This window comes from Saccopteryx bilineata, chromosome 4 (assembly GCF_036850765.1).
Source record: "Saccopteryx bilineata isolate mSacBil1 chromosome 4, mSacBil1_pri_phased_curated, whole genome shotgun sequence".
Taxonomy (NCBI): Eukaryota; Metazoa; Chordata; class Mammalia; order Chiroptera; family Emballonuridae; genus Saccopteryx; species Saccopteryx bilineata.
The window spans coordinates 67,247,836-67,273,729 of record NC_089493.1 but is presented as its reverse complement, the minus strand read 5'-3'; the positions used below and the strand labels follow the sequence as shown (position 1 = coordinate 67,273,729).

Genomic DNA, 25,894 nt, shown 5'->3' with positions numbered 1-25,894 from the left:
ATTCATTTCAGAAGCACAGAAATGGTTCAACATATGGAAATTGATCAATGTAATATACTACATCAACGAAGAGTAAAAACAATACAATTCTATCAATAGATGCAGAAAAGACATTTGATAGGATCCAGTATCACTTTATATTTAAAACATTCCATAAAATCAAAATAGAAGGAAAGTATTACAACATAATAAAGGCCATATATGAAAAACCATCAACTAATATTATACTAAATGGTGAAAAACGAAGGTTTTTCCTCTAAAATCAGGAAGGAGAAAAGGCTGCCCACTTTCTTCATTCTTATTCAACATAGTTGTGAAAGTTTTAGCCAGAACAATCAAGCAAGAGAAAGAAATAGAAGACTTTTATATCAGAAAAGAAGAAGTAAAGGTACAACTTTTTGCAGATGACATGATTCTGTATATAGAAAATGCTTAACACTCCATCAAAAAACTATTAGAAATAATAAACTGATACAGTAAAGTCACAGAATAAAAAATCAATATACAAAAGTCTACCTCTTTTCTATATGCCGACAATGAAATTTTGGAAAATGAACTAAAAAAAAAAGAAAAACGATTCCTTTTACAATTACAACAAAATTAAGTACCTAGAAATAAACTTAACAAAGGATGTGAAGAACCTATATACTGAGAACTATAAAATATTATTGAAAGAAATTGAAAAAGACACAATAAAATGTAAAAATATTTCATGTTCATGGATTGGAAGAATCGACATAATTAAAATGGCCCCATATTACCCAAAGCAATATACAAATTAAATGCAATCCCCATCAAACTTACAATATTATTTTTTAAAATAAATAGAACAAAATTTACCAGATTTGTATGGAACCACAGAAAACTTCAAATTGCCAACGGTATCCTGAGGAAAAAGAATGAAGCGGGAGGTATCGCACTACCTGACTTCAAATTTTACTATACAGCCATGATAATCAAAACAGCAGGGTATTGGCAGAAAAACAGACATACGGACCAAATGGACAGAATCAATAGTCCAGAAATAAAACCACATATATATGGAAAAATCATCTTTGATAAAGGAGCCAAAAACACACAATGGAGAAAAGAAAGCCTCTTCAATAAATGCTGCTGGGAAAATTAAAAAACGACATGCAAAAGAATGAAACTTGACTACAATTTGTCCCCCTGCACAAAAATTAAATCAAAATGAATTAAAGACCTATATATAAGAGCTGAAACAATAACTTATATAGAAGAAAGCACAGGTACTAAGCTCATGGACCTTAGCCATAGAGAACAATTTATAAATTTGACCCCAAAGGCAAGGGAAGTAAAGGCAAAAATAAACGAATGGGACTATATCAACCTAAAGAGCTCTGTACAGCAAAAGAAACTGACAACAAAACAAATAAGCAGCCAACTAAATTAGGGATGATATTTGCAAGCAACAGCTTCAATAAGGGGTTAATATCCACAGTATATAAAGAACTCACAAAGCTCAGCAACAAACAAGCAATCAAATTAAACACTGGGAGAGAGGACCTAAACAGACACTTCTCCCAAGAGGACATACAAATGGCCAACAGATATATGAAAAGATGCTCATACTTCACTACATGTTTGAGAAATATGAATCAATGAGGTAGCACCTTACACCTGTTAGATTGGCTGTTATCAACAAGAAAGGTAATAAGAAGAGTTGGAGATACTGTGGAGATAAAGAAACCCTCATTCACTGTTGGTGGAAATGCAAATTAGTTCAACCATTATGGAAGAAAGTATGGTAGTTCCTCAAAAAATCAAGACTAGAATTACCATATGACCCAGAAATCCCTCTACTGAGTCTACTCCCAAAACTCGAAAACATTGGTATGTAAAGACACATATACCGCCATGTACTATAATTTCACACATAGGTGGGATATAAAACTGAGACTCATGGACATAGACAAAAGTGAAGTGGTTACGTGGGGGAGGGGATGTGAGTGAGGGGTGGGTGGAAGGATGTAAAGAGGGACAAATATAAGGTGAGGGAAAATAATTTGACTTTGGGTGATGGGTACACAACATAAACAACAATTCAAATGCTATAGAGATATTGACCTGAAACCCATGTACTGTTATTGATCAATGTCACTTTATTAAAGTTAATTTTCTAAATAAAATTTAAAAATTAAAAAAATTTTTTTAACTGTTGATTTTTTACTGTTCAGATTAAAATTAGTACTTTAAATTTAAGCTAAACAAATGTTAATAACATGTATTTTTATTCATCTGGTATCAGTTACTACTTTGAACATGCAATGTATTCATGCATTCTTAATAAAAAGCTAGCTTATAGTTTTCTTAAATTAAAAAAAAAAATTCTCGGCCGGAGTAATAAGATGGCGGCATCCGCGGAGTGACAGGGCGGCAGCGGTCTCACCGCCCTAACTCACCGCGCCCCATTTCCAGCCCGCGACGTCGCCGCGAGAGCGAGGCAGCGGTGGCCGCTCAGAATCAAGTGACCCAGCATGGGAACCGCGAGAAACCCTCACAGACTGCGCGGCCTGGCAAAAAGAAACCTGACTGAGCGGCTGTGATCAGGTTCTTCTTGGCGGATTCTGGGCCCTGTGACGCCAAAAGTCACCGTTTTCCGTTTCCTACCGCCGCCCTCCTCCGCAGACTTGCTCAGGGGACGAGGCCAGAGGCCTCTGTCCCCTGCTCAGAGGTGTCGGGGCTTGGCCCCAGCCACCATCTCCGTCTCTCAGGATGGCGAGCAGCAGCGGCCCCAAGGCCGAATTCATTGTCGGAGGGAAATATAAACTGGTACGGAAGATCGGTTCTGGCTCCTTCGGGGACATTTATCTGGCGCTCAACATCACCAACGGAGAGGAAGTGGCAGTGAAGCTAGAATCTCAGAAGGCCAGGCATCCCCAGTTGCTGTACGAGAGCAAACTCTGTAAGATTCTTCAGGGTGGGGTTGGCATCCCCCACATACGGTGGTATGGTCAAGAGAAAGACTACAATGTGCTAGTCATGGATCTTCTTGGACCCAGCCTTGAGGACCTCTTCAATTTCTGTTCAAGAAGGTTCACAATGAAAACTGTACTTATGTTAGCTGACCAGATGATCAGTAGAATTGAATATGTGCATACAAAGAATTTTATACACAGAGACATTAAACCAGATAACTTCCTAATGGGTATTGGGCGTCACTGTAATAAGTTATTCCTTATTGATTTTGGTTTGGCCAAAAAGTACAGAGACAACAGGACAAGGCAACACATACCATACAGAGAAGATAAAAATCTCACTGGCACTGCCCGATATGCTAGCATCAACGCACATCTTGGTATTGAACAGAGTCGCCGAGATGACATGGAGTCATTAGGATATGTTTTGATGTATTTTAATAGAACCAGTCTGCCATGGCAAGGACTAAAGGCTGCAACAAAGAAACAAAAATATGAAAAGATTAGTGAAAAGAAGATGTCCACTCCTGTTGAAGTTTTGTGTAAGGGGTTTCCTGTAGAATTTGCCATGTACTTAAACTGTTGTTATAGGCTGCACTTTGAGGAAGCCCCAGATTACATGTATCTGAGGCAGCTATTCCGCATTCTTTTCAGGACCCTGAATCACCAATTTGACTACACATTTGATTGGACAATGTTAAAGCAGAAAGCAGCGCAGCAGGCAGCCTCTTCAAGTGGGCACGGTCAGCAGGCCCAAACCCCCACAGGCAAGCAAACTGACAAAACCAAGAGTAACATGAAAGGTTTCTAAGCGTGAATCAAGGAACAGAAGAAGCAGTGCAGATGACTGGAGCAGCATTTGTTTCTCCCCAAATCTAAAAATTTTAGTTCATATGTACACTAGCCAGTGGTTGTGGACAACCATTTACTTGGTGTAAAGAACTTAATTTCAGTATAAACTGGCTCTGGGCAGCATTGGTGATGCTGTGTCCCAAGTTGTAGCCGCTGTAATTGTGAATATTAACTGAGATAGTGAAACATGGTGTCCAGTTTTCTATTGCATTTTTTCAAGTGAAAAAGTTCACTGAATGGTTGACACAAAAATTGGTGGAGAAATCGTGCATATGCCAGTTTTTTGTTAAAAAAATCTTTTACTTTGAACTCTACTGCTTTGAGATCTCATTTCAGAAGAACGGCATGCACAGTCTTCAGCCACAGTTGTGACAGTTGTCAATGCTCATAATTGTGCATTCTTAGGGTTTATCCATCCCTGGGGTTTGCAAGTTGTTCACTTAAAACATTCTTAAAATGATTGGCTTCTTGTCTGCAAGCCAGCTGATATGGTAGCAACCAAAGATTCCAGTGTTTGAGCATATGAGAGACTGCCTGCTTACCTGTGCTAGAAATAACAGCATTTAAAGTGAAGAGTTTAAGAAAAACTTAGTGACTACTAGATTATCCTTAGGACTCTGCATTAACTATAATGTTCTTGGTATTAAAAAAAAACACATTTGTCATAGAAGTTTAGTTAACATCTTAAAACTGAACATGTATGTATGTTGCTTAGATAAATGTAATCACTGTCAACATCTATATGATCTGAGATTTTGTTTTTATTTTGAAATGGGAGCTTTTTTGTTTACAAGTTCATTAAAAACTAAAAACTGAAAAAAAAAATCTTTTTGGTGAGAGGAAGGAAGATAGTGATTCAGACTCCCACATGCACCCCAGCTGGGATCCTCCTGGCAATCCCGTCTTGGGCAGATGCTTGAGTGCTTAGCTATTTTTAGCGCCTGAGGCTGTTGCACTCTAAAGGAGCTGTCCTCAGCACCTGGAGCCATGCTTGAACCAATTGAGCCAGTGTCTGCAGGAGGGAAAGACTGAGAGAAGGGGGAGTGGTGTGTGTGTGTGTGTGTGTGTGTGTGTGTGTGTGTGTGTGAGAGAGAGAGAGAGAGAGAGAGAGAGAGAGAGAGAGAGAAAGTCGCTTCTTCTTTGTGCCCTGTCTGGGAATTGTACCCGGGTGATCCATATGCAGGGCTGTCGTTCTATCCACTGAGCCAACGGCCAGGGCCAATTTTCTTAAATTTTGATATCTTCAACAGCCTCTCTATTAGAATTTCCCTAAAGACTAATCAGAGTAACAGAAAATTTACAAACAATGACAACAAAAACGAGTTTTATTCTAGTAATTTTGATTCCATAACTTTACGGATGGCTTAAGAATCTACATTTTACAAACTTCTTCTGCTACCAATCATCAACCAGATTTAAGCATCAGTGTACTTTCAATAATAATTTCTAGTGCCTTCTTGAATATTTTAAGACTTTTACTTGGAACAAGTAAAATAAAAACAACAAAAGAAAGTTTAACAAACTCTGTTGTTCATCTATTGAGTTTATTGGCACTATTGCATATATTGTGTTGGTGTTATTACAATACCATGAGCAATATACTGTGAAGATCTTTTTAGTTCATTACTAAGGAAGTTTTATCTAAATAAAGTGTCCGTACACAAACAAAAAGTCTGAAAAAAAATTTTTTAATGTAAAAATGTGTTTCTTCACAATCCTTGAGAATTCCCATTCCTTTGAAAAAATTGCGTAGGAACAAAATGCCAAAAATATTACAATAGTAGCTAGACAAAACCAAAAATATACATCTAATGTACACAAACTTTAAAAAGCGTAACACAGTAGTGTGAATATAGATCACCTTTAAAATATTTCTCATGACATACCTACAACTTAAATTATGTTGACAGACATAAATTATAACATTACCTAACATGTTTACATATTTAAAGTTCCATATTTATTTCTATGAGATAAAAAAAGAGATGAAACTATAGATGTCTATGCCTAGCAGTTCAAATGTTGGAAGGATCACATGATTTTTCTTTAAGTGCAGCAAGAACTTTAAGTTACTATTTATGTCTGGACCTTCCATATTTTTGAGAACATGCATTATCACTATTGCAAGAAAAAGAACAAAAAAAAAGCATTAAGGAAAAACTCAAAAGAGTTTGCTTACTGGAATTATATCACTCATCAGCAAAATCAAGATAAGCAATTAGGCCCATAGACACAGACAACAGTACGAGGATTACAAGAAGAAAGAGGCAGGTGGGGTGAGGTAGAAGAGAGGAAAGGAGGGAAGATGGTGATGGGAGAATAAATGATGACAGAAGCAGATGACTTGGGGCAATGAACACACAATACAATATACAGATGACGTGTTATAGAATTGCACACCTGAAACTGTATAATCATATAATTTTATTAATCAGTGCCATCCCAATGAATTCCATGAAAAAGATAAGCAATTGATACCTCAACTTTAGAGAAGAGTTCATTGTATATCACAAGACTACTGTAGCTTTCTGGTATATTTTAAATCAGGATATGTGAGACCTGCAGCTTTATTTTCTTTCTCTATGTAAGAAATATTTAAGAATCTAAGTATGTGTCTTATCCAGCCTCTATCTCTTCCTGTCTCCCAAATGGATGTCAATGCCATGTAGCTTGGAAGCTCATGTTGAAGGTAGCGGAGCTGCTGCAACCCTGAGTCCAGAATGACTGTGCAGAGCACAGTGCCCATCCAGTCCACCCTGCTCCCACCTGGACCTGCATTGAATGATTATATAATCAAGAAATGAGCTTCTGCATTGTTCATCCACTGAAACTTGGAGATTTGTATGTCCCGGATGTTGGCCAACCTTACGTAATTCTGTACATATAAAGAAGTAATGAGAGTGGGAGCGCAGGGGATGTAGCTTGGAGCTGGCTTGCCTCAGGTGCTTTGCATCAAGTTGCCTTTATGACTGTGAGGTTACCATGATCAGGAAAAGGAGCGTCCATCCCCTGCATGATAACGCACGCACTGGTAAACATCTGAACTGATGGTTCCTCTAAACTGGTTTTATAGCCAGAGCTAGAAAATAAAATTGAAAGTATTTTTGATTTTTCTTTCACCTTTGTGGAAAGAAAGTGCTAATTTTCAGACTTTTCATTTCACCTAGCATTTTTATGCACATGACTCTCTTTTATCTTCTGCACAGCCCTGAGTGGCAATGAAATCTTATTGATTTTGGGCTCAGAGAGGTTTAGTGAGTTGCCCAAGGCCACATAACAACAGATCCAAACTCAGTTTTTCTGAATTCCAGGCATGTGGTACCCTGTGTGTATCTATAAAGTCTCTGTTTCTCTAAGAAAAAAGCAATTTGGAGAACCCCATCCCCGCCAGTTTCTCCCTTGCAGAGATGAAAGGAAGGCTGGAGGCATTCTTGGCTTGGCCACACTGATCAGTGGCAGTCTTTCATCAGGTCAGAGCCTCAGTCCCTGCTTTCACATGTGAAAGGAAAAGTTCACTTTTGTGTGTGTGTGTGTATGTGTGTATTTTTTTTTAAGTGAGAAGCAAGGAGGCAGAGAGACAGATACCTGCATGCACCAACCGGGATCCACCCGGCATGCCCACCAGGAGGCGATGCTCTGCTCATCTGGGGCCGTTGCTCCATTGCAACCAAGCCATTTTAGCACCTGGGGCGAGGCCCTGGTGCCATCCTCAGCACCCGGAGCCAATTTGCTCCAGTGGAGTCTTAGCTGCAGGAGGGGACTAGAGAGATAGAGAGAAAGGAGAGGGGGAAGGATGGAGAAGCATATGGTCACTTCTTTTGTGTGCCCTGACCGGGAATCAAACCCCGGACATCCACACACTGGGCTGACACTCTACCACTAAGCCAACTGGCCAGGGCCAAAAGTTCACTTCTTAATTCTCCACAACTCAAATCAGACTCATAACCGTCATCTTGATAGGATTCTGGGATCTTCAGACTTAATCATAACCTGGACCCTCTCCCCTCTCTATGTCAGCCAGGCGGCTATGGGGTGTATGAGAAAAGAGGGCCAGGATCTTTCACCTCCAGCCCATTCTGATTGCCACTGGGGCCCTCACAGGGCAAGCTTTCATGTCAGGTGGCTCTGCTTTGCTGCCGTGTTTAATATGGTTTTACCTCCTTAAATGTACCTTTAAGACCACTGAGATCTTGCTATCTTGGTTGGATGCTCCCTCAAAGGGTGTGGGCCTCTGTTCTCCCCTGCCAGCATTTTTTCTGGAGTAAAATGTCTTTTTATTTTCTATGGTTACCCTGAAAAGCTCAGTGCATCATCACTTCGATGAGTTGAGGTTTTTTCTATAGAAGGGAAAAGCCATTGTTGTCCTGCATTTTGGGATTTTGCAGAAGTTCTGGAAGCAAGGATTACTAAGGAGTGGGGATCTTCCCTGGAATAGGAGTATATAGATTAAGCACAGTCAAATGGACTTAATACAAAACTTGATTCAGGCCAGGTTGTTCATATTGAATTGGAGACTCGTTCATTTAACAAATACTGAACACCTTCCTTTTGCCAGGCTATGCCCCAGACAGTGGAGATATGATGATGGACACGGAACTTATAGTCTAGTAAGATAACTTCTGATAATGATAGGTGCTATGCAGGGTCAAAAACAAGATAATAAAGAGGGAGTGAGGGATGGTGGAACAGAGGGGTGTCTTTGAAGGGACAATGTTTGAGCTGAGACCTGAATTACGAAAGCTTCATGGTGACCATGACACCATGCCAGGCAGAGGTCTTTGGGTAATGTATTCCAGGCAGTGGCCACATGGGTACTAAGGCCCTAAGGCTATGGAAAGCAATCTGGATTTTATTCCAGTATGTGATTAGCTTTGGAAGTTTTAAGAAAAATGGACTAAAGACTAAACTTGGAGCATCAACTTCCCGTATCATTTTCTACCTCTCAAGAATTTAGGATTTAACTGGAAAAGGCAAAACGTATGCACAATTACACTACAGCTCGGTTGACCTTAGAGTTTTTGATGAGAGCTCTCTTTCCTATCATAGTTCAGTCTCACACCAACCTTATAAACTGAACAGGACAGCTAAGGAAACTGTAAATTATTTATACAAGTCAGTCCTTGATTATGGTCCTATTCTTCCTACATGACTGACTGCCTTGAATACTCCTATTGATTTGTCAGGGAGCAGATCCTGGCTGGCCCCTGCCCCAGGTTGACCTATTCACAAGTCCTTTCCCAGGATGCCTCTCTACTTCGCATATACTTTTTATTACTGCATGGTTTTGAACATATTTGATGTCATGAGTTCTTATAATAATGAACTTTTTGTGGTTAGAGACTGTGCTTTTGCCTTTTCTTGTGCCCTAAATGAACAAAATGGGCATTCAAACCTGTGTGTTGAATGAGTGAATGTCAGCTATATGGCACTGACTTGTGAAAGGCAAGCTAGATGGGCATAGACTGGCAAGGTGGAAGAAATTCTCATGGACAAAGGGTCTTGGATTTGCCCCTGAAGATGAGAAGAGAACATTCTAGACAGGAGACCCAGGTGAGCAGAGGCACTTCCTGGCTTCTGTACTTACTGAGCATGGCATACATTAACAGGGCAGGTGAAGGTCAGTGGAGAAAAAGGGTGCCCTAGGGGACAATTCATGTTCAGGAGCAGGAGTGATATGGCTAGAGAGTGAGCTGAACCCACCCACATGGTAGGGGGCTACAAATGCTGGGCTCTGGAACGAGAATTTATTGGGTAGATCTAATGAGGGTTTCTGAGTTGGGATAATTATATGATGAAGCTGGTATTTTAAAAAACTCGGAGCTGACCCTTGAGGACTTCAAGAACAAGAGAGGCCAGCATGTGTCAAAAAAGCTAGGAGGGATTTTTCACAAATTGGGCTTCAGGTAATAAGTTCTTGGGGAAGGTGGTGGGAATGGAGGTGAAGGCACAGAGAGGTGACAGAGCATTAGGTGGGCTCTCATGCCAAAGTGAGCCTTCACTGCTACTAAGGAAGTTGGTATGATTTACCTGTGAATTCAGATGCTGGATGTTTTGAAGGTTGAGAGCAATAGCATACATGAAATATTTGAATGATGTGTATTGAGCAAGTGGCATATTTTGTCTATCACTTGGAGTAGAAGTCTAAACACTTCTACTGCATCTTGGTATTGGAGTTGCCAGGGGAAACACAACATAGCCAACACAACATGGGTGGGCTAACACTTTACTCCCATAGAGAGGAGACAGAAAACTCAGCTTCAGTAGTGGGCATTCATCCCCTATGGCCAGTGGATTCCTCCCGGAGTCATTGGCCTGCACATATCTCTCTTGCACTGCAGCAGAAGCACTCCATCCCCTCCCTGGAGGAGTGGGTTGGCCAGGTGCCATATAAGACACATTAGCAGAACAAAGGAGCACACACTGGGCATAAACAGGGAAAGATGTTTCCATATAAGGTGATTAGTCCAGCACAGGCTGTGAGGGCTCCTTAATTCTTGGTAAGGAAGTGCTCTAGGCCCCAGAAAGGCAGCATGCATGAGACTGCCTTTCCCAACAAACTGAGCATCAATATATACCTGTGGATGGGTTGCTACAGTGGATAAAAGCATGAACTTTGAAGTCAGACTTGGGATCCAGTCTAGGGACAAGAACAGGAGCTGTGTCTGCTTGTTTATTATATTTCTCCAAGGGGACCTGCCCCAGGGCCTGGTATATGGTTGATGGTGCATAAGTAAACGACTCTGGCTACATGGTTTACTAGCTTTGTGCCTTTGGGGAAATTACTTAATCTCAGTTGTCATCTTTAAAATGGGGAGAATAATAGTAGCTAACTAATAAGTTTTTGGTGAGAATTAAATAAGTTAATAAATGTAAAGCCTTACTTAGCAAAGTGCCTTGTACACAGTAAGCATAATCAATGTTAGCAGCTTTATTACTATTACCATTATTTTATTAAACAGAACAAGCTTTGTGAGTTATGGAAAGAGAAAAGGAGCCAGCTAAATCAATTTTACTAAGACAAGCTTAGTCCCCATTGAAATAGAGTATTTTGAACATCTTAACAACCAATAAATCACTGAGTCTTGCATGTCTCCCTGTTCTGAAAACATTTTGGGATTCAAATGGACACTCAGTTTTATATTACGCAGTCAGATTTATAAAGGGTCATTTTGGTTTTTCACACTGTTGATAACTTCCCAACCACAAATAATGGATTTTTATGACATATTTTGGCAGCAACTTGACATGTTTTTGTTAGCTAATTCAAGTACTCATCACTCTTTCCTGGGCATGTTGAAAGCTTTCAGCATCATAATTACCTACTCATTTCTATCACTGGTGCTTCAACAGTCAGCCATCATGGTAACTACTTCCAGGGAATCTTGAAAAGAGAGAACACATTGTCCTAAGTCCTCTGGGAGTTTTGTGAAAACATGAAATAAACACATGGGAAACCCGAAGTATGACATTTTATTGACAGCCATCTTGGAGAAATATGTGAAACACGGCAATTTGATATTATAAAATTATCTAGAAGATTCAAAGGAAATAAGTCTTCACAGGTAACATATATTACATTTTTGGTTTTGACATATGACTTACTCTGAACTGCACATAAGATGTACTTTTTATGTATTTATAATGCACTTATTATGCATTGATCTTTCTTTGCAGTATTCCTTAACAAGGGGACTTATTGGGAATATGTTAATGAACTATATCTATATAAATATACCAGAATGAAAGTTTATTAATAAATATATTATAACAGAGAACTTAACAAGTCAAAAGTGCCTTTCATGCTCATTGAATATGACAGAATGATTTGTGAATGAAAGACTTGATCGAGTGTAATTTTCTAGTCTTTCCAACCATTACTGATAGTGAATCTGATCAACTTCATTCCATCTAGATCAGGGGTAGCCAACCTTTTTATACCTACCGCCCACTTTTGTATCTCTATTAGTAGTAAAATTTTCTAACCACTCACCGGTTCCACAGTAATGGTGATTTATAAAGTAGGGAAGTAACTTTACTTTATAAAATTTATAAAGCAGAGTTACAGCAAGTCAAAGCATATAATAATAATTATTTACCAAGTACTTTATGTCAGATTTTTGCTAAGTTTGGCAGAATAAATCTTTATAAAACAACTTACTGTAGTTAAATCTATCTTTTTATTTATACTTTGGTTGCTCTGCTACCACCTTCCATGAAAGCTGGAACACCCACTAGTGGGTGGTAGGGACCAGGTTGACTACAACTGATCTAGATGCCATCATCAACTGAATGAGCTAGTTGTGCAAATATCAGAATCAGACAGGAAAGGGTTTATGCCTTGGCTCTACCACACAACTGTGGTGGCCTTGAGCAATTATCTCATCTCCCTAAGACTTTTTCTCTCCTGGAATGTGGGGATAATGGTACCTATGTTGTCGGTTTGTTATGAGGGTAAATGAGATCAAGTTTGTAAAAAAAGCTAATCACAGAGAGCATATCATAGTAAATGCTCAGAAAAAAGAAGCAAGTATTATTTGATTTTTATTACTAGAGACAGAGAAGTACATCATCATTCCCAATATATAAGTGTGAATAGATCAAAGTATACAGGAGAGTCTGTGAAGTAAGGATTTGTGAAGGTTTTTACCACTAATATAACCAGAACCTAAGTGTTTAAGACTGGTCATGGGATATTATGGAAAAGTCCCAGGGAGTTTTACTGTTCACATTTTTCATCCTGCCAGAATGATTGCTATTATAGAGTCTATGTTGATCTCAACAAAAAAGAAACTTACTAAAAGTGTAAAATGTTGGCTAATCAAATAGCTATTGAATGAATGCTTTGACTGCCAAAATATATGATGCCAAACCAATGGTTTGGCAACCTTTTATATTTAATTGACTGATTTTTGTGGGTTAAATTGACTCTCATTATATAGATGTAGCCATCAGCCTGGGTATATATTTATATAAGAAATGGGTATTTAAATTACAGTAGAGAGACAAATAAGAAATTTCAGCAAAATGATAGTTATTAAGTTCACATTAACAGTTTATCAAATAACAGAAAGGGCATTGATATTGGGGAGGGGAAGAGAAGGTAATGCTTAATAAAATATTTGAATCAGTCTATTGGTTATATAGATTTTTGAATCTTATAATCTATCTATTCACCAATTGCTGTTACTGTGATAAACGAGTAAAAATGTTAATTTATTGGTAAGACCTATGTTTAAGATTTTCTTGGACCAAAAAAGCAAACAAGTGTTGGATAATTTCTGTTTATTTTATTCAGGGTTTCATGGTTTTTTTTATTACCTTTATTCCATATAGAAAAGAATGTGAAATGATTTTTGGAAATATAGCTGACTTAGATCTGTGTACAAAAATAAATTACTGCTTAAGGGGCCAGAAGACAAGGTGATATTATGTGTTTAATTTGCTCAGTTATGAAAGAAACTCCAGGGTATTGGTTTATGAAAAACAGTGGTTATTCTGAGAGAAAATGGAGCCAAATTGGGTAGATTTTAAACACTTTCTGATGTGTTTAGTATTGGATGTAACCTCCAGGTTGGAGTGGGGGGGGGCAGGAGGCTCTGTTCTATTGTTCACTCTGTCCACTTTGGGGAAATGCTCCTGCCTCCGAGTCTGTTCTGAACCTGGGCATTTCTCTAGATTGCTTTCTTGGAAATGGCAATGGAAAATGGGAGCAATAATAGGTTTTAAGGGGCTTGGCGGTGAATCATGCCATTTTATAAATTCATCTCCTTACACTTTATTTCCTTGCTGTGAGATAATTTAGACAAATGTCAGCAAGGGAAAAAGAAAGTGATTGGTGATTCCACCTTCCCCAATAAAGCAAATTCCTAATTTTCTGTCTTTTATCTTTTGCCATTCTTTTGTGCTCCTCTTTGGCCTTGTCAAAACATATCGTTCAGTTAGAGACTAAAAATATTTTCCCATCGATTGGGGTTATTGATTTTTTTTAATCTGTACTTTGGCTTGAAGAGCGCGGGTGAAGGGTGAAAGTTCACCAGCTTAGTCTGCCGTTTTATCTGGACAGCAGAAGAATGTATTGGCAGCAGATTTGATTTACCTTCTTGGGCAGTTGTAGACACTTCAGCCACTGAAGACGACCCTCTAGCATGTCCTGCTCCTGTCTTATTTTTTTGTGCCCAGGAATTCTTGAAAGATCCACCTTCATATTGATTTTCTCTCTCTTTTCCAAGGTAGAGTTTCTTTTTTTTTTTTTCTCATTTTTGGATCTGAAATTAGGCTTTTCAGAGGTTTCATAATGCTTTCTGGACTCCTGGTAAATAAAACAGATGGCACACATCTGCTGGGGTATTTGGCTTAAGTCTCAGATCACGTCCATCCATGATGTCACAGCAGAATCTTATGTGACTGAATCAAGTTTGCTGAGATCTTCCTGTCTCCCCCTCACAGCTGGTCAGACACAAATGCTCTCCCTAATGTGAATCCAAGTATGGCACCTAAACCTTCCTAATGAGCACCAGGAACATGGAAGTTGGCCCACAGCCATTGTCAGAAAGACAAGAGTGTCATGGCTGGCTGAAGGTATGGCTTCTTTCTTGATTAGAATCCCAGTTTTAGCACTTGCAAGCTGGGTGAGCCTAGGCAAATTCCCTGATCTTTTGGTATTTTAGTTTTCTCATCTATAAAATGGGGATAAAAATTGTACTTATGTCATCAAATGGTGGTAGGCTCACATGAATAAATACATATAAAAGTTCTAGAATAGGGCTTGGTACACTGGAAGTTCTCAGTTAATGTCGGCTACTGCTATGATTATAGACAAGGAAGCTGAAACTGGGGTGGGGGGAATTCTAAAAAAAACAAGAACAAAAACAGACAAGTTTACACAGAGGAAGAAAGAGAGAACTGACTTAGTATCAGGGATTTTGGGTCCAGTGCCACAGCTGGCCTCTTGATTGCTGCCACAGTTCTGACCACATGGCTTTGGCTATTAAGTTGGTCCCTTCTGGCATTGAGTGTGGGGCTCTAGGGTGAAACCTTAGGTTGCTGAGCAGTGTGGCTGCTGGAATTACCATGCTCTGGGACAATCTGTGTGGATTTTCAGCCTCTGTCTTTGTGGAGCTGGAGCACTTCACCATCACTGTGGACTCAGCCCCACCAGACCCTAAAACCATTATTAACCTTAAAACCCAGAGGATAAGCCTTCCTCAGGGAGGAGGGCAATAGATCTAGAACTTCAGTGTCTATAGAATCTCCTAGAAAGAACCCGATTCATGAGTGCTGGGCCTGTTTTTAACAAGCATCTCGGGGGAGTTGGACACAGGTGGTCAGTCTATACTTAGAGAAACGTTGAGACAGTAGAAAGAGCTTGAGCTATGGATGTGAACAGGCTTGGGTTATGTTTATGTGGTCAAGTCATTTAATTCCTCTAAGCCTGAACTGTAAAATGGACCAGTGCACTAATAATATATCAGAAGTGTTTAGCAGAGAGCCTTACATCTAAGATGTACTTCATAAATGCTAACGCTCCCATCTTCCTCCCTGATTCTATTTGCTGTCTTGGACTCCAGAGAATTTAACACTCTGTTGGAATTAATTTGTCTTAATTTCTCCTTCCTCACTCACGCCTATTGTTGATTTCCTGTCTGAACTGCACCTGCTCTTACTATCCCCTTGTAAACACTTTCCTGTTTAGATAAGGTTGACCTTACTCCTGCAAGCCTTTCTCTTTCTTTTAGTTATCTGTCCTTAATGACAGGCTGGTGGCATTCTGACATCTGGGCTGGGCCTGTGTGCAGCTTTGTGGGCTAGAGTCCCCCTTGCCTTTCCTTGGCTAGCAGGACTTGAGGTCTAGTAATGCTGAAGGCCATAACTTGCCTTTGTCTGCAAAATAGCTAATGCATATCTTTCCTCAGTCCCTATTTGGTTCCCAATGTTGGCATTTCTTGCCTGCTCTCTCTGCTTCTCAATATCAATAACAAAGCCATGTGCTCCCATGATCTGACCAAGAGAAGACAAATTGGCTATGACCACCCTGATTTAACAGATAGATCAGCCTGTAATGAACCAATGGCATTTTCTTTTTTTACCCTTACTATCTAAACCTGGCTATATAGTCAAGGCTGTGTTTTATGTCAAAGTGAGGGCATCAAATTAAACTGATGTCAAAACAGTTGACCTGCTTGGTCTCTTCACTCTACATGTGATCAATTGAGAGTGTAGGGAAATGCCATGTTATATGTTTAGTAAATTCAATCCAAATGGTAGTTTTCTGTAAATATAACCTTTAACATTAATCGACCTAAAGACCTATTGGCCAAAGAAAGGTAAGAAAAATGCTGGTCTTATAAGCAGATACTCTTCTGGGATTGCCACTAACATTTCAGCTAGGGGGGAAAAATGAAAGACACAAAACAAAGGCTTGTAGATATAAGGTCAATATCACTGCAACAGGAATAAACTGTCAATGAAATAGAGAACTAGAAAAATATCCTGGAAGTATGTTTACTATAAGGCATGGAAAAGGGATATGCTCTTACTTTATATTAGCAACAGAGATAATGATCTCAATAGGTCATTTGATTAAGAGACTAGCCTCAATCTAGGAAGATTTCATCTCAAGATTCTTAACTAATTATAGTTTCAAGATCCTATTTCTTAATAAGTTCACAATCAGCTGTTTTGGGTAGATATGTATTTTTTTGGGGTACTATTCAACCCATTATTGTATATATTTAGCACCAGGAAACTTGATACAACTCCAATCTATAATAAAAATCCAGAATCTGAGTAGTATGAGTTCACCTTTTCCTATCTCTGTGCCATTCTACTGTGAGAGTTTTAGGAGCAGAGACTCATGAAGAGGGGCTTGCCTGGTAGGTGTTCAGTAAGTAATTTCTGAAAGAATAAACTAGGGATGGTAGGTGAGAATGAAGAGAAGGTCCTCGAGAATGAAGCCATTCTAAGAAGTACCCATTTCCCACCTCTTCCATGACCATTTTAATGTGCTATGCACAGCCAAAATATAAGCCTACTTTTGTGGCTGAGTGGGACATTTGAATCACAAATATTTAATCCACTACAAAAACAATTTCCCTGTTGGAGGAAGATAAAGACAGAATTGCATGTAGTGTGTGTTGGCATTCTGAGAACAGGGCACATATGATATACTTCAGTGAAAACATGCAGTAAAACAGTATTGACATGTTTTCAGGGATGAGCTAAGTCATTGAGCAGGAAGAGAACCAGTACAATTGGCCAAACCCATAATAGATTTATTTGACTGGCAGTAGTTGGGAAGGATGCTTAAAATGAATAAATTCACTTACTAGCTTTTTAACCCTTTTAAAACGGGACACATCACTCATTTCGAGTGGTTTAAGGCTATAGTCACAAAATGACAAACAGACACATAGAGACAGAAGCAGTCAGTCCATTTGGGTATGGACTATCTTACTAGTTCCTGAAAATTGACCTATTTTATTGCATCCTTTTTACAACCAATTCCAGGTGGCTGAATTGAGTATATTTTTCATTCTGACTTGTTGACTTCTGGCCCATTAAGGCAGCCAATCCAATTAGGCAGGTTTTCTCTTGCTTTGGCTCCTGACAGAGCATCTGATTGGCTCACAGTTCTTGCTAAGTGACAGGCCTTCCACAACTGGGAATTATCTTTCTTAAAGGGATCTTATCTTTGGTTCTCTCTTTAAAATGCCTGCGTTTTTTTCTGGTTGTGCTTAGGTTTGGGTCTTAGGGTGTTTCTATTTCAAGTACTTGAGTTTGGAAGCTTGAGGTTAGAACCTAGGCTGAGTGATGAGTCAGCTGGGTTGCTAGGGTGCACATTTTGACACAATTCTTGAATTACCTACTGTGACAGGCTGAATAATGCCCCCCTCCAAAATAAATCTATGTCCTAATCTCTGGAACATGTGAGTGTTACCTTCGATGGCAAAAATAAAATAAAATACAATGAAATAAAATAAAATAAAAAATATAATAAAAGGACTCTGAAGCTGTGATTAACCTAAGGATCCTGAGATAGGGAGGTTATCCTGGATCATCCAGGTGGACCCTAAGTGCAGTGACATGTGTCCTCATAAGAGGAAGATTAGATAAAAACACACACAAAAAGAAAGCCATGTAAATGAAGCAGAGGGAAGAATTAGAGAAAGAAGAGGCTCAGCCTCTGGCTTTGAAGATGGAGAAAGAGGTCACGAGCCAAGGATGCAGATCTAGAAGTTGGAAAAGGCAAGAAAATAGATTATTTTCTAGAGTCTCTGGAGGGAGAGTAAACCTGGACTCATCTTGGTCTGGGCCTTCATATGACTGATTTTGGGATTTTGGCTTCCAGAACTGTGAGAGAATAATTCTGTGGTATTAAATTTGAGGTAATTTATTAAAACAGCCATAGAAAACTTTTACATCAGATGAGACCTTCCCTGCCAAAATTAATTCCCTGGTTCCAAGTCATGGACTTGGCAGGTTGTTTGACACCAACCATGCTGTTTTTCATGTAATTGTCTATACTTGTGTTTTCAAGAATAATTTTGAATATGATTTTTGACCATTAACCTTCATTTGAGCTATTTTCTGAAAATATTTGATAAGATTTACTGAACTAAAATGGGAGACTTTATAAATTTTCCATGTAGCAATTCAGGTTCCTTGGTTTATTAAGACTTTTTATATCAAGATTATCAAACCCTGAGGTGACTTATTCATCTTCATTTTCATTTAGCTATATGGACACTCAGCACATCACTTATCTGCTCCTTCTTGAAATTCTCTACTTCTTTAGAACTTTATTCTTTGTGTTAGGGTTCTACAGAGAAACAGAACCAATATGATATCTATCTATCTATCTATCTATCTATCTATCTATCTATCTATCTATCTATCTACTTACCTATTTCTGTCTGTTCCATCTCCACCCCTAATGTGACATCGAGCAGGTAAACATAGCCCTATTAAAATTAAACATCTCAAAATTGTAACAAATATCCTACCATTTAGGTGTCCATCATTCTCAATGGTGTCACCATTGTTCCAGGCACCCAGGCCTAAAATCATAAAGTCATCATTGAATTCATCTATTTTCATCCTTTTTCATAGAAAACAAAACAACCCCTCTTTAGAAGTTTATACACACCTCCCCCTATGTTCCCTTCCTCCTTTCCTCCCTATTCCTCCTGCCTACATGAGAATCCCTGCCCACAGCTGGTGGCTTTTGCTGCTGCACCTGGTCAGATTTTATTTAATAAGCCCTTCCTCCATGCTAGGTGCTGCACTAAGCACTTTACACGTATTATCTCATTCATTTGTTTTCCTAAGTACTTTAAAACAAGTATTATTTCACATATTTTACAACTGAGAAAAAGGTGTAGAAGGATTAAGTGATCAGTACAAGGTTTCCCAGATGGTAGGCAGCAGAATGAGAATTAAAAGCCAGGCGTATCTCAGTCCACAGCATGAGTTCTTAAAAACCCTTCTACAGTGCCGCTTTGGACTTTCTAAAATTTATTCCGACTCATGTTTCCACCTGGAAGCATTCCCAGTCCCAATCACTGACAGTACAGCCTGGACACCTGACATTTGTCAGTTTCTTTACCAGCTCAAAAACTTTCAGTGGTTCCCTATTGCACAGAGAAATTAATTCTGGCCCAGGCTTTCTTATAGATGTGCCTCCTCAACCCTTTCTGTTCCACTGCTGACCTCCATTGAGCGCAGTTTTTTGTACATGCTTCAGTCCCTTTGTCCATACTCTTCCTTGCATTGAGGGTCGTTGTCCCTGCCTATGTCAGCTGATACATTTCAGGGCATCCTTCTATAGCCAGCTCATATGTTTTTAACCTGGAGAAACAACCTAGAACCTCCACACTTTCATTTTCCCACTCATAGAACTAAACCTTTGTCACATAACTTTGGTGATTTATTGTATCACCATTTAGTCACCAGTCTGTTTTTCTGATCGAGTAAATTTTTAATTCTGACTTGGTGACAAGTGTGAATTTGCCAAGGACAGAATTGCTTCTCCATATTTCCTCCTCTTCCCTTAAGGACTAAAACAATTATTCCTCCTTTTGCTGGGGGTGTTTGTGATTGACATGTCTCAGCTGAGTCCTCTTGAATCATCTCTAGCCAAAGACAGTAGCCCACACTAGTGACTGGTCCATGTGGAGGTTGGTCTGGCCCCTTGTTTCAATATGGGACAACTTGGAAGGGCCAGCTCAGCTCCAGATCTCACCATCGATTGACAGAGTCCTTTGTTGTCACTGCTTCATTCTTCAAGTTCAGCCTCTGCTCTGTTATGCTTCCTGCCCTCCTCAACAGGTGTTGAACTTGAGAGCACTTCCAATACACCTTTGCACACAAATCTTCCCTTCAGCATTTGTTTTGTTTCCTACGGAGCCTGACCTATGACAGGGAGGGCTATGTGTTGCCCACAGTATTTCAGTTGAGTGGCAGAAGGAGGATAGAGGTTTACCTCTTAGGATGAGGACATTATCTTTTCTTTCTTTGTGTGTGTGTGTGTGAGACAGTGACAGAAAAAGAGATAGAGCTAGGGACTGATAGGGACAGACAGACAGGAAGGGAGAAAGATAAGAAGCATCAGTTTTTTGTTGTAGCATCTCAGTTGTTCATTGATTGCTTTGTCATATGTGCCCTCACCAAGAATCTACAGCAAAGCAAGTGACCCCTTGCTCAAGCCTGTGACCTTGGAATCAAGTCAGTGACCTTGAGTTTCAAGCCAGTGATCTTTGGGCTATAACCAGTGACCATGGGGTCATGTCTACAATTCCATGCTCAAGCCAGTGACCCTGCATTCAAGCTGGTGAGCCCACACTCAAACCAGATGAGTCTGCACTCAAGCTGGCATCCTCGGGGTTTTGAACCTGGGTCCTCTGTGTCCCAGGCTGATGCTCTATCCACTGTACCACCACCTGGTCAGGCGAGGACTTTTTCTTATTCTCCTCTGTTTCACTGGGCTGCTCTTGTCCTACCTATGTCACAAGTTTTGATTTACCTTGCTTCAGCTTCTTCAGAGAATTAGCCTCTTTGTGGGGTAGGAGACAGCTGGTTGGTTGTTTGGTGGCTTGGGAGAGAGTCTGGTAATCTGAACATGTTTTATATCGACATTTGTCTACCTGTCCTGTTTTCAGTCTCACATGTACTGGGATCTCTAATTCCTGAGCCACTCCAGAATGCTGTTGGGGGAACTGTTGTATTTCTTATTCTCCTCTGTAGGTATTTAGTTGTTAAACATTTTCACCTCTGTGAATTCATCCAACTGCTTTTCAACTTCCCAAAAGTTTTGCTATCTCTCACTTGCTATAGCCTTCTCATTTCTTTACATTTGAAGGTTTGTAATTTATACATTTTTTCATTTATTTTAGGGGAGAATCTGAAGGAACCAAGGTTTTTCAAAAGTACACTTGCCTTGTTTAACCAGGGGTATGGGAGGTTCATAGTTTGTTGCCAACTTTGGAGTATCTTGACTTTATTTTAAAAGTAAGACAATGGGTTTTTAAAGACAGGTGTGGCATTTTATTTGAAAATATATTTATTTATTGGGGAAAATTTTGGATGCTCTATAGAGTACTGGTTTCTTTCATTCACTCAAAAAGTGAGGAGGGCACCGCCAGCCCCTGTGTTGCCCAAGCACATTCAGGGTGAGGGCCCTGGTTGAGACTGAGACTTCCCCTCATATGCTCAGACATCCAGAGAAAAGTGAAACCCTTGACTGGTCACCCAGATGTTTTGTCAGCATGTCAAGAACCATGTGGAGGTGCCTAAGTGTCTGAATATTTGTTTGGTGCTTTGTAGACAACATATCTGTCTAACTGCCTGAATTTCTCTTATCTAATTTTGATGTTTGGCCTCATGGAGACGCAGCCATAAGCTGACCAACTGCATTACTGGATATGTCAATTACAGTGGGATCTGAGGATTGTAAATGAAAGATCACGTTTTTTCTTTTTTCAGGCTGTGTTTGATGCCTGCAGTCACATTTTGGTTCAGATTTAGTCTATGTTTTTGGAAGAGGAGAGTGTTTTTAAAAAGATAAGGGATAATTTCTGGAGAGTGGGCATGTGTACTGTGGTGCAGCCTGCCAATCAAAATCCGCCAGCAATGTCATTCAAGGTCACAGACCCAGTGAACCGCCAATCAAAGTCTGCAGGGCTGTTCATGTTCACTTGTCAGTGTTGGAAAGAGGTCAGTCTCTCTGTGGTGTGGCTAGTGTGTGAACAATGAGTTTTTCAGTGGTCAGGAGCACATTCTGCTGCCTACCCCCTGGCGGTTTCAGGATGTTTGCCAAGGTTTTTTGTTTTTGTTTTTGTTTTTGTTTTCATCCCAAAGGGATACAGGGCAGGATAGTGGAAAGAGCAAACAGTATTTTTAAAAACTGGGTTATGGATTCTAAATTCTAAAAGCAAACATGACACCTGATTTAGTACAAGGCTTTGCTTAATATTATTTGCTTAAATATCTGTCTATAAGGAGTGATTACAAAGAAAAATTATAACTATAGTTTTAGATATTTAAAAAGAGATACCTCCTTTAGACACTTTGCACTTGGTATGTCATTTGTTTTCTTGCCTTAACTCAGCTAGTCATTGTTTTGTTTAATTTTCACCATGCAAAGATAATCTTTGCATTTATGAACAAAATGACAATGTTTAGGACGTGCTAACATCACAGAATAAAGCCTGGAAAATTTCAGTTTCAGGGTCTGGAAGACAATGACGATAAAAATATAAAGTTTTGCATTTCAGTACAATCTTGATGGATTTTCTAATCTGAGCTCTCTCTGAGGGTAAAAGGCTGATTTATCACAATCAAGAACATTTGTCATTCAAAGTTAGTTCTTTAGCAGCAGCAAATACTGTGGTGGGCAGATGTTCCAAGTTCAATCAGGGTGTTTCCCTGATGACAAAACCCCCAAATGAGTCATGCTCTGACTGTTTTGTTTCCCCATAGTAAAATATCTCGATATTTATGTGTATTCACATGCTCGGCTTTACAGACACAGACTATTTGTTAAAATGTTCAGAATTCATCTGGACATAATGTAGATACAAGTGCAAGCCACTGATTTAGTCACCTTCTATTAAAAATATATATATATTCACAACAGCATTTTAAAAGGCCATAGAAACAAAACACTAAAATGAGGTAAAGGGTATGTGTCTTAGGGGTGAGTGCTAGGAAGAGATTTTTCTGATTTATAGAAGCGTCGATGGGAAATACATATTTAGAGTGGCCACAGAGCATGAGGCTTTTGGGCGAAAAAGGTCTTTGGGGTCCACTTCTCATTTTACGAATGGTGGCATCAGAGGGACTTGTGGAGGGGGCATAGGTAGTTAATGACAGAGGCAACTCTTGGACCTGCCTTTGAGTCCTGGTTTCCTCCTCCATTAGGCTTGGGAGAGTCCATCTTTTTTCTAATCCATCTGGGAAGGCTTGTGAGAAAGGTCATTTTTCTGACGCTGCTTAAAGGGTGAAAAAGAGAGACTTTAGGAACTGGAAGGAGATTGGTTATTGTGAGAAAACGATCAGCACAGGGCCAGGTTATCCAGGTGAAGGGAGCACTGGAGTTTATACGAGGGAGCCAGGGTCCTGCGTTGCAAAAAGAGGGGGTAAGAAAAGATAGGAAGGTCTGAGTTATCCAGTGAAGCAAAGCATTCTCTTTAAAATGGGCTGTACCTACTCAGTTTTGGATTACAGATATTGTTGGTTATCAGGAGCAAGAACTTTTTATTGTCAGCCTGTGTTTTGAGGGTGACAGACTCTCCACATAGAAATACCTGCTTCCAGCCTCCAGCCTCAGCTGACTTGTTTGATAGTAGAATATGGGAGTGAGATGTGTGGGTCAGGGGGAACAGATCATATTTTCCTTCTCTTTCTCTGATACACTGATAAACACCCTTAGGCTTGGAGGAAAGATTAAAATCCACGAAGACAAAAGAGGAGTGATTCAAGCGTGACTGGTTTCTTTCACAGATGTGAAGGGGGCTGGCCAAGAGGCACACGGCAGCCAATTTTCAGCTCTGACAGCTGCCGAGGTCATCAGCTTCCTAACGGCACCCCTTAATTCCTCTGAGGCCAGGATGTCCTTTGAACTCGGTGGTTATTACACTTCCAAAGCCAAGCTGAGAAAGGGAGAAACCTGCAAATTTTGCTGGCCTCTGAGTACACAATTATCAGGTCATTAAGACCTTAGGCTAAGGACTTAGGGTTCTGTTATCTTCTCTGACTTACAAATCAGTAGTTGTTCTCAGATGATTTATACACACAGATACAGCGTGTGTATGTGTATGTGATGTTTGTATGTATGTGGTATGTGTGTATGTAATACATACGTGTATGTGATATGTGTGTATGTGCTATGTGTATGTTTGAGATGTATGTGTGTATATGTGATGTATGTGCATGTGATATGTGTGTATTTGTGAAATAGAAAAAGGAATGATATTTATATGCTAAGAGCATCTAGGGTGGCAACAGGACTTTTCTGAAAAAGCCTAATGCCCCAGTTCAAAGGATCTCATAGTGGGAGTCAGAACTAAGGGCTTGGGAAGTGCAAGGAGCCGGAAAAATGCAGGTAGCCTTACAATCTGCTTTCAAAGGGTCATTTAGTTCATGGGTATCCACTGGTCTGGTATTTGTGGAGCTTCAACTCCAGTGGGTGGAAGAGGGGTTTCAGTGCCTGGGGACCCACTGCTCCATACCCAGGCCACTAGGCTTGAGGAAATGGTGGGAGGATTCAGGCCTGGGAAGTTTCTGTTGATGGGACCCCCCATAGCTGCAACATGGTGAATAAGGAAGGCGCTTGGAAAGCCTCAGTGTCACATGGTGGGGCATGAACATTATTTGAAAATTGTATATAGAAATTACATGATACCAGCAATAAACAATGACTAGAGAGCAACATGTAATAGTGTTTTGGATTATCATCAGATAAAGCTTGAAACAGTTAAACTGACATGAGTTAGAATTTTCAAAATTCTTCATCTGTAGAATAATGTAGCTTAAGTAGTAGGCAGTTCACTGAGTGATATGAAATAATATTGTTCAATCCAACTTGTAATTATTTCTTTTCATTGTTAACTTATTGTTTTATACATTTAGCTGTGATACCAGATACAATATAATGCTTATCCTATGTATAAGATACAAACTAGACTCACTCACAGCAGCAAAAGATGGATAACTAGCCCAGTCCTCCAAATGAAAAAGCAAGTACAAATAAAAGGGAACCATTATAAATATCCAAAATGGTATAAACCTCCACAATAGACTTTTATTGAGGAGCTTCCAGATTACACTACTGATTCTACACAGGAGAAGATGGAAGGACGTTTGAAAATTACTGCTTCAGAGTGGGTAAGAAATATTTGCTAGTGTTTCCTTCTATGGTCCGTCCCTCCCTCCCTCCCTCTCTCTCTCCCTCTCTCCCTCCCTCTCTCCCTCCCCCCTGCCTCCCTCCCTGTCTCCCTTCTGCCTTCCCTCCCTCCTTCCCTCCTTCCCTCTTTCAGTCCTTCTCTTCTTTTCTTCCTTCCTTTATTTTATTTTATTTATTCATTTTTAGAGAGGAGAGAGAGACAGAGAGAGAGAAGGGGGTAGGAGCTGGAAGCATCAACTCTCACATGTGCCTTGACCAGGCAAGCCCAGGGTTTCGAACCGGCGACCTCAGCATTTCCAGGTCGACGCTTTATCCACTGCGCCACCACAGGTCAGGCTTCTTCCTTCCTTTAAATGACCTGGGCAACAGCAATTTGTATTTCTCAGTTGCAATCTTACTTGTTTTCTAAGTCAACTCAGTCTTTGGTCTTGAACCAAGGCCACAAATTCTAAAGCTAAGGTTGTCCTAGCTTTGAGAAGTAGGGCATTATTCTAAGTGAAAATGACCACTCCCTATCCTGATCCTAGAGCTCAATTCTCCACCCCTCATTTAACACTAACTACATGGCTGGTAGATAGCCTTCAACATTCATTTCTTCACAACTATATTCCAAGCTATTGAAGAACATAGGTTCTGCCTTTTTTTTAATTTCACCATCATTGCCTGGCCCCATCTTGCATATGCTGGGTTCTCTGCGTGGAGG

General features: G+C 39.8%; 1 protein-coding gene and 1 pseudogene across 8 annotated transcripts in view; both read left to right on the top strand.

Annotated features, from left to right (window-relative positions):
- The window catches only part of LOC136335945 (uncharacterized), a 166,523-nt gene that overhangs the window by 17,059 nt on the left and 123,570 nt on the right, over positions 1-25,894 (top strand). For 2 of the 8 annotated variants that reach the window (XM_066277200.1, XM_066277201.1), the window contains exon 2: positions 14,238-14,369. The exons of 3 other annotated variants lie outside the window; for them this stretch is intronic. In XM_066277200.1, the coding sequence (XP_066133297.1) occupies positions 14,298-14,369 (72 nt within the window). In that variant the 5' untranslated portion in view covers positions 14,238-14,297. Of the gene's footprint in view, positions 1-14,237; positions 14,370-24,917; positions 25,173-25,377; positions 25,522-25,894 lie in introns of all 8 variants that reach the window. 3 more of the 8 variants (XM_066277198.1, XM_066277197.1, XM_066277199.1) reach the window with 3 other exon arrangements.
- LOC136335320 (casein kinase I pseudogene) lies at positions 2,534-4,561 on the top strand (annotated as a pseudogene).